Source organism: Phymastichus coffea, unplaced genomic scaffold (assembly GCF_024137745.1).
Source record: "Phymastichus coffea isolate CEN01 unplaced genomic scaffold, Cenicafe_Pcof_1.1 PCOF00018, whole genome shotgun sequence".
Classification (NCBI taxonomy): Eukaryota; Metazoa; Arthropoda; class Insecta; order Hymenoptera; family Eulophidae; genus Phymastichus; species Phymastichus coffea.
In genome coordinates, this window is record NW_026706829.1 from 2,868,846 (window position 1) to 2,881,913 (window position 13,068).

Here is a 13,068-nt window from a genome sequence, read left to right on the forward strand (position 1 = left end):
TTTCCTCTAACTGCTTTACTCTTTTTTCCATTTCTTCCCTCATTGCCTCGACTTTTTCTTCGATGAGCCTATCTATTTTTTCGGTCAGCTGTTCATTACGCGTTTCCTCTCGATCCAGTTTTCTTTGTTGGTTTTGTATTATTATACAAAGTGCGGTTCCCTGTTTTGCGCAGATAGTGCTGTTTCCTGTTTTATCCTCTGTTGCGCGGGTTTCCGTCGATACCGACGGTGTGTTGTGTCCTGCTTCTTTTTCGCTTGTGCTCTGGTTTTCTTGATTTTTAATCCCATCGCCTTTGTTATTTTTGATGCACTATAAAGATTTCTGTGTCCCTTCACTGCTTTTTTCACTCGATGTATTGTCGCCCTCATTCTCCTCTTCCTCCAGTTGCTTCCGATCCTCGCTGTCTGTTTTAGTTTTTGCTCTTTCGTCCTCCGTTTTCGATGGTGTCCTTGGTAGTTTGTCGTTCTTCTTGAACCCGTCCTGCTCTTTTCCTATCTCCAGAAATAGTCTTATGTCACTCGCACTTTTTTCTTTTTCCTTATCTTCTACTATCTTTTTTGGCCTGCCTCTTTTCTTTTTCGGTAGCTCTTGCTGGTTCGCCTTTTCGGCTTTTGCCGGCGTCTGGTTATCAGGCGTACCCGTGTCCGACATTCTAACCTCAAGTTGCACTTCTTGGTGTGATGTCCGAATTTTCCTTCTTACGTTTTAACTCTATAGCTCCTTCCACTATCCGTCGCTCTCAGTTATCCACCCAACAGATCTTTCACTTTTAAATATTTTTTCCGGTATGCTTTTCCTTTTTTTGCTCTCGGGAAACACTTGGCGATATTCAGCACGTGTTGCTCAGCTCGCCCCTCAAATGTCTAAAAACGATTCATATTAACTAAGAGGATAACTTCTACCCTTCAAAATCTATTTTTTAAATTAATCCATTTTTTTTCATCGAGATATCGTCAATTGAATTGAAGTATTTTAGTAGGATATTAACATTACACAGGTAATTGTTTTGGAAAAAGTGTCTAATTTAGAACGTAAAAGTCTGATACATCTTAATGGTTTTTTTTAAGAAACAGTAATAGAGCAAAAAAGAGTATTGATAATAAAAAGAGAAAGTTACTCCTATAATCCGTTGGTGAGCGAGGTACGCGAAAAGCCTTAGAAGTATAGGGATAAACAGAATAGGATAGAATTAAGCTGAAATTGTAAATTTCCAAATTAGACAGCATTTCATTAGAGCAATGTACCATATACAATTTTATTCACTTTGTAAATTACACAGGCCGACAGCCAAAAAAAACCCTTAAAAAAACGCTGTTTTTGGCTATCTTTGAGGTTACATCACACCTTGGATAAATTTTTTTCTCCAAACCGGAAATACCACCTTAAAGTGTATCTCTTACTCTTTCAAATCTTCTTTCCAGATCTCGAAAATTTTTTTTTTTCACCGAGATATCGTTATTTGAAGTTTTGTATTTTAGTGATTTCGAGAGTGATTTCAAATGCCAGGAATTCTTACTCAATCTTTTTTGAAACTGAAAAAACTGAACTTGGATGCAAGTGATCCGAGATTTGGTGATTTCCTTCATCCACGAGTCCTGTAATTTGCACGGCAATAACCCTGAACTCTTACAACCCAATTTCCTTAACCCACAGATCCTGTAACCTGTACGACAATAACCCTTGACCCTCAGAACTCAATTTTCTCGAAATCATTAAAATAAAAAACTTCAATCAATAATATCTGGTAAAAAAAAAGATTTTCCTGGTCTAGAAAAAGTATTTCAAAGGATAAAAGTTACACTTTAAAGTGGTATATCCGGTTTTGGAAAAAAAAGTTATTTGAGCTGTAACGTAGCCTCAATGTGAGCAAAAAACAGTGTTTTTTGCACTTTTTGGTTAGAATATCTCAAGAACCAGAGGTGATGGACGAATTATGACATCAGATTTGGATTCAGCGCATCAAAAGTCTTCGGGTATACGTAGTCACGTCTCTGGGTTTTTTCCAATTTTAAATGTTGTCGGCCTGGGTTAAATATGATATGAATAGATCATTCTAAGTATAAAAATTGATTGTATTTGTTGTTTTGAAAAATAGAAAAATGTTGTATATATTGTAATTTGAAAATTTTAAAAAGATAATGTAAATTAAATTTTAAAGATACAATTAATTTAGTAATAATCAATGAAGTTAATTTTCATTGCTTTAGAAAAGATACTCCTAATATTATAGTGCAAAAAGCTATTTTTAGAAATAATAAAAAATACTGCATGTCGCATAAGTGTTTACAATCTACACATGATAATATATATTTTTACAAATATTATTAAATAATTCTTAAATTATTATTAATAGTTACTAATAATCTTAATTCAGTAAAGGAAACAGCCTCCTCACACTTTTTGTGTAATATAAAAACCAGTTGATAGACATTGAAATCTCACTATTATGTATATATTTTTCAACATATGAATTTGATTCACGGACAAGGTTGGTGGTAGACAAGGTTGCTCTCCGGAACCACTCGTGCTCTTGCGTAAAAGTAATCCGGGTCCAACCGCTTCAATGAGCCTCGTTCCAGCTGCAAAAAATCGACCCGCGGAGAGTGTCGTGAGCTGCGTTATTACTCGGGATAAAAATTTAGAGGTATTGAGCTCGAACAACAAAGCAGGCACAAAACGAGTAAAAGGCAGGAGCGGTAGCCAAAATGATAACACGTGTATATTGTTGCAAGTGATCAGTGTATTTCATAGAGGTAAACGAACGAAAAATTACAGGATAAGCGTAAACGACGCGTGTGCGTCTCGTTCCTCGGTACAGCGTAGGTGTTTGGTTTACTATGCGGCATGCTACTTGCTAAAGGCGATGCGTATTGTGCACCAGAGGACTCGATGTCTGCTCGCACGGCGTTGTGTGTTACACCAACTGATAATCGGCGCGCTGAATTCGAATGCGCTAGTGGACGTGCTTAACTTCATTGCGTTCCCCAGTGGTGACGAATATCAAATTACAGTACTCAATGCGCAACGCAGAACTAGGTAAACCATAAGTGGTTTGAGTAGCGCGAGTAGTAGTAAAATAAACGACGATAGATGAGCAAAAGGAGAGAAAAAGAGAGAGAGAGAGAAAACTAAGCATCGAGCGGGTACTTATACTGCTCGCTCGGTTAGGCTAATAATGGTACCCTCGCTTCTCGATAGCTAGCTGTCCGGCGGCGGGTACTCCTTTTTTTATCCTCGCGAATGCACCTAGATATTCTACGTATTTAGGGATCCCATCCTTCGGTATCATCTGTGAGTCACGATCCTAGTTGTCACTGTCCTCTTCATGCAATCGCTACTCCTTTGCCGGTCAGCTACGGCCTAATCGTGCCTACTCTTCCTCTTCCCACAAGACGATCGTCTCTCCACGAGGTCTGCGTCACAGACTAGCAACCGTTACTCGAGTGAGGGCCCGTCACTTACCAGTTTACTGGTGCTTGCTCTGCGCTGTAACAAATTAAGCATTCGATTACATGATTCTTTTATAATTATCATAGAGAAAGAACGAGAAAGAGAAAAAGAGAGAGAGAGAGTGAGAGAGAGAGCGACACAACGAGTTGGAAGCTGGTCGTTATAATATGAAAAATAATAATATATACCTAAACCTTTATAGTGAACTATGAAGGTTGCGAAATCAATTTTATACAGGCAAGTACATTTATCGCACTCATTCGTGAATATTACAATAAAGTATAGAACGTTCTTTAATCAGTTTTCTGCAAGCAAGTAAATTGATTGAAACTGACGTTACTTTAACATCAAATAATTATGATTATTATGTCGTTGTACGGGATGATTGATCTGGCTAATAAAGGGATTAATGGCTTATAAAGTCGACTCTTATGAACAATCAGTTAACAGCAAAAGAACGTGTGAGTCCGAGGTTCGAAGAAATAGGATGTAATATTGATCTGTCGTTCATTGAAACGATCAATTTCATGACTTAGTACGAGTAGTTATAAATGAAATTCATTTCAAACAAATCATTCTTTACTGCAACATTATAATTGTAATTGTGTACTGTCAAACTAATGTGTTCGAAGTAATCTATTTGCCTGTATGAAGTTGCTGTGAGGATTTTCTCTAAATTATCATAATGGTTTAGCTAAATCATTATATTTTTCGTTTGCTAACAGTACTAATTATTTTAAAACCTACTCACCTGGTTTTTATCATTAAAAAAGTTGCGTGTAGATAGAATGGGAGAGATTTATGAATATCAATTGATTTATGCGCGATATATATATATGATATGTAATATGCGCGAGTAAAGGTGTGACAAACAGTATCAGTAAATAACTGAGGTCATGCTGAATTTCTTAAGAAGATCGATATTTCTTTATAAATATACGTGACTTACGTTAATTATTACTACAAATATCGGAAAGGTTTTTATCCCAATATATAATAAGGTCTTAGTACTTAATCATATCAACTGTTTTCTTGACATTCCTTAACACCATTTTTACATTTAACTTCATTGTTTAACTGGAATGTTAAGCAACTGTTTCTGTTTCTTATTGCTGAATATAGAACCAATTCAAACAATGTCAATCAGGTATGTAGCAATTTTATAAATATAAATTTTTACCTTCTGTTGTCTTCATTTGTTGTACAAACAAACACTAACAGTAAGAGATTGTGGCCTCCCAAAGCCCGAATTCGAGAAAACACGGAAAAAATCTTCATATCTATAGAATTCTGCAATTTCTATAATGCATCTATGAAAATAATAATATACTAATTATAATGCATCAATGAAAATAAATTTGTAATTGTTAATGATCAAAAATCAACAGATAATAATACCACAGTGCAGTAGTAGAAATTTAAATTGACGGGTCATGATTATAACATCACATGTAAACTTAGCAAAATAAATTCATATGATGATGTATTGGTTTGGAACTAAGTACAAACCATAAAAATAAATGTAATCAGCATGATTTAAAAGACCAGAGAAACAAAAAATAGAAAAATACGAGAATATCAAATAGTAGCAACATGAAAAATCACAGGTTAAATTGTAAAGAGAGAATCAAATTATTTAATAAATTGAAATTGTTATTAGCCCACGACTCTATTTACAAATTATTACACGGGAATTCGGGAAGCAAAGTTTGTTTCGACTTCTTGGCAATCTGTCGGGCGTGCAGGTTGCTACGTTCGCGTACAAGAGAGCTTAGGATGGGAAGTGGAGCTTCCTACATTATTCTCACGTTAATCTGTGATTATGTCATCTAGTTTTGTCTATTCTTCCATTCATCTTTATTTAAACCAAACCACATTTCTTTAATTTAGCATACTTGCATTCAATTTTTTAGGACTGAAGCAATTCCTTTCGTCATATATGTATATATTCAAATAAACCTAAATGTGTTGTGATCGTAAGATATTGCCTCGAAATTTCATGTATCGGTATCTCCATAGATGCGTATTTCAATTCTAACTGTAAAAACGTCTTTTCTCCCTGTAAAATTTTCAAAATATCATCGATACGAGGAAACGGATGCTTATTTATAGCTAAATAAGGATTTACTGTTAACTTGAATTCACCACATATATGAACATTACCGTCAATCTTTATACAGATGGTACGATTGGTATTGCCCAATCGCATGTTTTCATTTTTTCTAAATATCCATATTTAATTAAAAAATCAATTTTTTTACTAATTTTTTTTAACGCCTACGGCACATGTCTCGTCTTTAATGCTGTCGATCTAACATTTTCTTTCACATGTAGTTTAATGTCACATTTAGTAATCATACCTGGCTTTGTACTAATTAAATATTTATATTTATTTGCAATCATTTTATTAATTTCTAAACTATTCATCTGATTATTATTTATAATTTTAAATGGCCATAAATTATTTTAACCGTTGCCTACCGATTAATAATGGATCCGCATGATTTCAACTAATTCTTCATACGTCTTTGTTACCGACTTATCTGGTGTATTGAAACTTCTTAGTAACATAAACGATTTTTCATATAATTATGCCAACAAATTATTTTATTTTCTTTTATATCTTCAACTGTAAGTACTAGTTCTACTCTTTCGATGAAAATATCTTAATCATCAATTTTTAAACAGAACATTAAAGTTCCATGATCTGCCACTTTGTCAAAGTATTCACTGTTACTTTCTATACTTTCAGACGAATTATTGTAACTACTGTAACTTTTGATTCTATCTCGCGTTAGTCAAATAAATAGTTCGAACTCTTTCTTTTATATTTGTAATCGCGTTTTCGAGAGTAGCAAGAAGTTTACACGCATACACTCTAAAAGAACTAAAATTTCAATATTCACCGAACAGCAAATACAATATTCGCTGTTTCGATGAACCGTTTTGAAATATAATTGAGTATAGTTGCATTTATCGAGGACAGTGCCGCAACAAACACTCAATTCTATTTCTAGGCAATTAATGATTTTATAGAGAGGAGATATCTAAGACTACTTTTTCTTATAAGAGAGAGAGCCTTATAAGTTGAGCGCTTAGATATCGTAAGGAAAGGAATTAGCAGGCTAACCACTGAATAATGAAATTAGCCTCAGGAAATTACTGAGTCTTTATTTTAATTCAATGCTCGCGCTGCTAAGAAAGGTAGGATAGTGAATCCTCTTGCCGCAACGACGAGCGAATTTATACTTGCGAACACGGCTCCTTTCTACGCTTGGTAGCCCCTACAACGCTATTTTTGAAATTAACATAAACTTTGTACATGTTTTGTCGCAAAATGACTCGATCGAAATGGAAATTTGATGATTTAAAAAATTAATTATGAAATAACAAATTTTTAATATAAATCGTTTCTCGAAGAAAAATCGCCTTTTAAAGTTATAAGTGATATAATTTTGATATTTAAATAACACAAAATTTACAATAAATTTACGGAAAATTTTTACATAAAAAAATTGCTGGTGATTAGTGGAACATTATTCAAAATAAAAACGATTAATTTAACTATCCAATTTTTAATAATAATTAAAAAACGAATTTGTAAATTTCGATTTTAGCAATTTAAAAATCAGCAAATTAGTAACAATCATTATCATTAATTTTATAGATATATACAGTCGAATCGCTATCTAGCAATGCAATTTTAATTGTTTAAATAAATTATAAATTTTTTATTTATTCATAACTCAGTGAAAAATTAGTTATCAAAGTGTCAAATTCTTGTTTCTCTGTCTTAAGATGCTAGGTCGCTGTTGTATATTCAAATTTGCATCATATTTATTTGTTGCAAAATTACTAGCAATATTTACTAAAATTAAATTAAGCTAACAAATACATATTGAATCGCTATAATACTGAAAAATGCTTTTGTTCGTTAAAAAAACTTTGAAATTATCGATTTTGCATTGTAAACAATAATTTTCTCACGCTCGTGACGTCACGAATTGCCCTAACACATTTACATGTATGTGAGAAGAGCGCCTTCGCTCAATTACCGCTTTTCTTTAGTTTTCTCGTGCACGACGGGTTGCTATTTTGCAGTAGGAAAGGAGACAAGTCAGACTGGACCGTTACACTACCAAATTCACTTTTGGCGGAACTTTATTAAAAGATTTTTATTAAAAATAAATTTAATGCAGACCTTTTCTGTATAATGATTCATTTTTACTCATAATCTTTTTATTCACGTGTTTCAATTACAATACTGTCGCACATGCCTTTCAATTGCACATAATTATACTCACTCGATTACCGAAAAAAAACAGAACAGATGTTATTTAATAAGTCCTCGTCGCTAATTCTGATGTATGAGTGATCAAGTGGTACGAATGTTCGCTCGCGCAATAGTGAACGTCTTCGATTGTTTTCAAGAACCATAAATCGCTCAACGGTCGCACTAATGCTCACCGTTGAGCGTCAACTCGTCTCGAAAACTACGACGCCCGCGAAAGTGATGCGTGCACACGGTAACAAGGGAGAAGAGAGAGAGAGAGAGAGAGAGAGAGAGAGAGAGAGAGAGAGAGAGAGAGAGAGAGAGCTTACGCTGTTGCCGCTACCGTTGCCTTCTACTGTTGCTGCGTCTGTAGGCCGCTTATTGTTGCTACCTCTCATGTCACTCCTCACTGTCACTGCAGTTGCAGCTGTTCACTGTCGCTACTACTCCAGCCGAAAAAAGCTCTTGCTGCTGCTGCCCAGATGAAAAAAGCGACACTTGCTCAAATTCTTTACTCTCTTTCCTATTTCTTTATTTCTCCCCCCTCTTGCGCATCTTTACCTCTACACTTCACTAAATTCAGCGCCACTCTTCTCTCCCGACTTCGTGGATCAGTATCTCAAACAAACAAACCGGGTATGAGTGGTACGTGCATATACCCACAGATTTACTCGGCTTGACAGCATCCACGCAAATTACAAGTAGCAACTACTTGGGTCACGGAAGACGTAGAACTAGTCTTATATGATCCCGTTAAGGATAGTGAAGTTAATGTATTACTCGTATTGTTATTATAACTTCAAGAACTACGTCCACGTGGATCGTTGGTAAGGTACACTAACTAAAAAATATCATCAACCCCAGCTCACCAGTTTCAGTATTCTTTTGATACGAGGTGTGTTCAAAAAGTAAGGTGACTTTGTATTTTTAAAAAAAAATATTTATTTATTTATCAATATTTATGTTGTTCCCTTTAAAGTAATCCCCCTCAGATACAATACACTTATGCCAACGGTTTTTCCAATCCTCAAAGCACTTCTCATAAGCACTTTTCGATATAGCCTTGAGCTCTTCCAGCGATGCAGTCTTTATCTCTTCAATCGTTGCAAATCTCTGTCCTTTCATAGGTCTCTTTAGTTTTGGGAATAAGAAAAAGTCACATGGGGCCAAATCCGGTGAATATGGTGGCTGAAGCATGACTGTGGTGTTGTTTTTGGCCAAAAAATCTCTCACAAGCAAAGATGAGTAAGCAGGGGCATTATCGTGATGCAAAAGCCATGAATTGTTTTTCCACAATTCTGGGCGTTTTCTTCGTATTGCTTCTCACAAACGGCGCATAACTTCAAGATAATACTGTTTATTGATCGTACGTCCATATGGTAAGAACTCCTGATGCACCACGCCATGGTAATCGAAGAAAACAGTGAGCAAAACTTTGACATTTGATCGAACTTGGCGTGCTTTTTTCGGTTTTGGCTCATCTGGGCTCTTCCGTTGGGATGATTGGACTTTGGTTTCGATATCATAACCATATACCCATGATTCGTCACCAGTTATGACCCTTTTGAGTAAATCTGGGTCGTCGTTGACGTCATTCAACAGTTCTCGAGCGATGCTCATGCAACGGTTCTTTTGGTCAAAATTTAGCAATTTAGGAACAAACTTCGCTGACACACGTCTCATGCCCAAAACGTTAGAAAAAATTTCAGGGCACGAGCCGAGCGATATACCAACATCCTCAGCAACTTCTCTGATAGTGATTCGACGATTTTTCAGAACAATTTTCTTCACTGTTTGAACGTTTTCATCAGTTGTTGACGTGCTTGGGCGTCCAGAGCGAGGCTCATCATTGGCATCTTCCCGGCCATCTTGGAAGAGTTTGTACCACTTGTTCACATTTTTTTTACTCAGAACAGTTTCACCGTATGCCACCGTCAACATTTCAAGTGTTTCGGAGCACTTTATTTTATTTTTTACACAAAATTTGATGCAAATCCTTTAATCCATATTTTTCGATAGCAAGAAATCGCCGAGCACGCAAAACACTTATAACCTTTACGCCTCTCACAACCAAACATAAAATGCTATACACTTGAAACTTGGTACAGATGTTCGGGAAGAGTGTACCAACATAACAAAACAAAACAATCGATAATCGTAAGTACGCTGCCCATGAAATTTGAAAAGTCACCTTACTTTTTGAACACACCTCGTATGTTGTTGATCATAGAAAAATAAGTAACATGTGTTACTTATTTTCTATGCTTATTATTTTACAATCAAAAGTATGAATTTGTTAATTTAAGTCAATCCGTTCTGTAGATTAAATTAATAAGAACACTAACGTTGAATAACAATTTTCAATCCAATGTATAATTTGCGAGCAAATAAGAAAAATAATTATAAATTTTTAGTTTTAAGTTATTTCTAGTTAAATAAATCATTTCTATTAAACAAAAGGAGAAGGGCATCCTGAGAGGACGTGCGCAAGGGATACGGCGAACGTCCAACTCGATATCGGCGACGTCTCTAGCATGATTAGGAGATAAAGCGAGATTAACCTCAGTGACGACTCAGTTAAGAGCTACTTTCATAAAATAAGTTGGCCAACTTCACGGTATTAGTTGCGCGCGTTCAAAGTCAAAGTCACGGGCAATCTCACGTGAGATCGCATATCGATAAAAGGCGATCGCGTGCGTATTGCGTTCTAGCGGGAGCGAGTGAGTTTGATTCATGTGCGGTTGCGGATAATTCGGCAGCGCCCGTATATGTCACGTGTAGCAAATCAAAATAGCAGCGCAAGTCCAAAGCTTATACACGAATGTCGAAACAATAAATGACGCCTTAGTGATAATTAAGCTCTATGTAAAATAATCATTGACTGACCCATTGACAAGATCCATTTCCCCATCGGTACGTTGGTTGTGGCTAAACGACTTCGTGCTTTTTAGTTTTTTTCAGTTAGTCGAATTTTATTCAAATACCTTCGAGTGAGGCTGATGCTACCGAATAAAGTAACGGTAGCAACCAACGGGGACTTCGCCCGAAGACTGTCTACGCCCGAGGTAAGGTATCGGCGGGACGATTGCCGCAAAGAAGGCACTCGTGATTGTTTGTGTCGTCAATCTCTTAGAAAATTTCAAAGCACCGCCAGAGTGTGCGCCATTGTGTGGTGCAGTGGCAATGTTCGTGCAGCTCGCGCTCATTTACGTACATACGCAAGGCGAATCTGCTACCAATGCCCGGTGTAGCCCACACTAATTTCATACCCCGTTACAATACTTTTATAATTCAAATAACAATGTATATTCTTGCATTCAATTCAACATGAGTAACTCCATCTGTGTTGAAAAAACTCAAGAGAGGAGTGAATTCTGCAAGGCCTCTCTCTTTTGCGAGAAAATTTAGGCCAATCACTTTTGAAGTTTTCATGCCCAAATCCTTTCAAGTCCCTTTCGGCCTTATTTCGAAAGAGAGCGCACCCCAAGGGATTGTGTTAACGTACGAACTACCACACTATCCGTAGCCAGGACGCCCACGCCGGACAGATCTTCTTTCTCGCTTTATGAAAAGCATTCTTTTATTCTTCGGGACATAGAATAATTTTTGAATTGTAAGTGTGCAAGCTCGGTTTATAAGTTTTATTTTTCATTTTGGATTAGTGTTGCAGAATTTCAAGAGAATAAATAAGTAAGTTGAAATTTCTATCATTATGCCTATTTTTATGAAAAAAAATCAAAATGCGCCAAAAATATTTTCGTTGATTGAATACTAAAACAAAGTTAGCCTATTCTATATTATATTATAATGTAATATAATATCACCAAAAAGAAAAAACCTCACCCAAAAAATAATATTTATTATTTTTCAGGTTCTAAATGATAAATTACTATCTCTCTCTAAAATTATTGTCATTGGATAAAATAATCCAACATGTTGAATTCAATATGGCAGTACAAAATCGTATATGGTGACCAAATTTTGAAAAACCAATTAATTTTCATTAAATATGATATACTGAAGTTTTTAGGAATTCTGCACACAAATATGAAGTCAGACTTGCGAAATTAAAAATGGCGGATCCAACATGGCGTAGGGTTTTATTAAATTCAACAGATTTGCACTAAATTTTGTACACAGGGTTTTTTCTAGTCACTACACTTAAATATGAAGTTTAATTCGCAATACTCGAGAATCTCAGTGTACAAAATTTTATTAATATCCGTTAATTTTGAAAAAATCTGTTCCTCATATCGGTGCGCTATCAGCAACAGTTATTTTCAGGATCGTTAGTGAAATTTTATTTTTAAGTGTATTCAAAACGGATATAAACTTATAAAAACAAGGGAATGCAACTCTTATTGATGAAAATAATATACAAGTACTTGTTTTCGAATAACAAATGTAGAAAAAACCGTTTTTGTGGGTGAACTTTAGAGGTGGTTTTCACCGCATCACCTTGGTCAAACGCGCTTTCCTGACTTCTCACAAAAAGTTCACTCCTTATTTGGGTCTCCTCTGATCACCCTAAGTTACACGCAATCTATATACCGTTGCCGGTACCACAACGCTACACCCCTCTTGATTCATATCTATTTCGTCACAAGCTCTATCCTGCAAACTCCTCACCCTAGATCTCACTTAGGGCTAGCCCTTCGTCTGTCATTCCCTAAAGTGCGAATGTTCCTTGCAGATCGCACCATCCCTAATCGTCGTCATCACTCTTCGATGGTGTCGACGTTCAGTTATCACGTCCGGAACTTCTCTCTGCTGCGGCGCTTGCCTTTGTCCTTATTACGCGGAGGTCATGGGGTGTTTTGCCCCCGTAGCACCGTTTTCCGCCGCCACGTAAATTGGCTACCAGTTCAAACACGTGCGATACGTGTAATTCGGCGCATCGCAATTTTGGCACCGCACGTTACTGCTGAACTGCGGGCATTTATCTGCATAGTGCCCCAGTTATTGACACAGGAAACACGTGCCGGCGTTGCTTATAGTCTGCGGGCGGCTAGGGTATTCGACCTTTTGATGCTCAACGCCGCCATATTTGTAATATTTTACCCTTCGGTAAACAGCTGGTTACGCACTGTCAACCGTACGCTGCCGCTGGGCGTTAATCGCAGGCGGCTGCTAGGACGGAGTATGTTAAACCGAAGACGATGGTGCCAAAATGTTCAGCACCTTAGCAGCCAACCCCCTTTTCAGATCTTAACGAGTCTTGTCTTCCTAGTAGTCTTCCACTTTTTCGCTCCCCTATTCTTTGAGCCACCGATTGTTGTCTGTTCTTTAGAGGACATCGACATACTTGTGACTAGGGTCTTCGTCTTCTTTGACTTTTTCCCCT

The 13,068-nt window shown here is 36.4% G+C and overlaps 1 protein-coding gene across 2 annotated transcripts in view; it reads left to right on the forward strand.

Moving 5' to 3' along the window:
* The window catches only part of LOC131675258 (signal peptidase complex subunit 3), a 338,782-nt gene that overhangs the window by 153,596 nt on the left and 172,118 nt on the right, over positions 1-13,068 (forward strand). For both annotated transcript variants that reach the window (XM_058954171.1, XM_058954170.1), the window contains exon 3: positions 4,510-4,598. In XM_058954171.1, the coding sequence (XP_058810154.1) occupies positions 4,510-4,598 (89 nt within the window). The remainder of the gene's footprint in view (positions 1-4,509; positions 4,599-13,068) is intronic.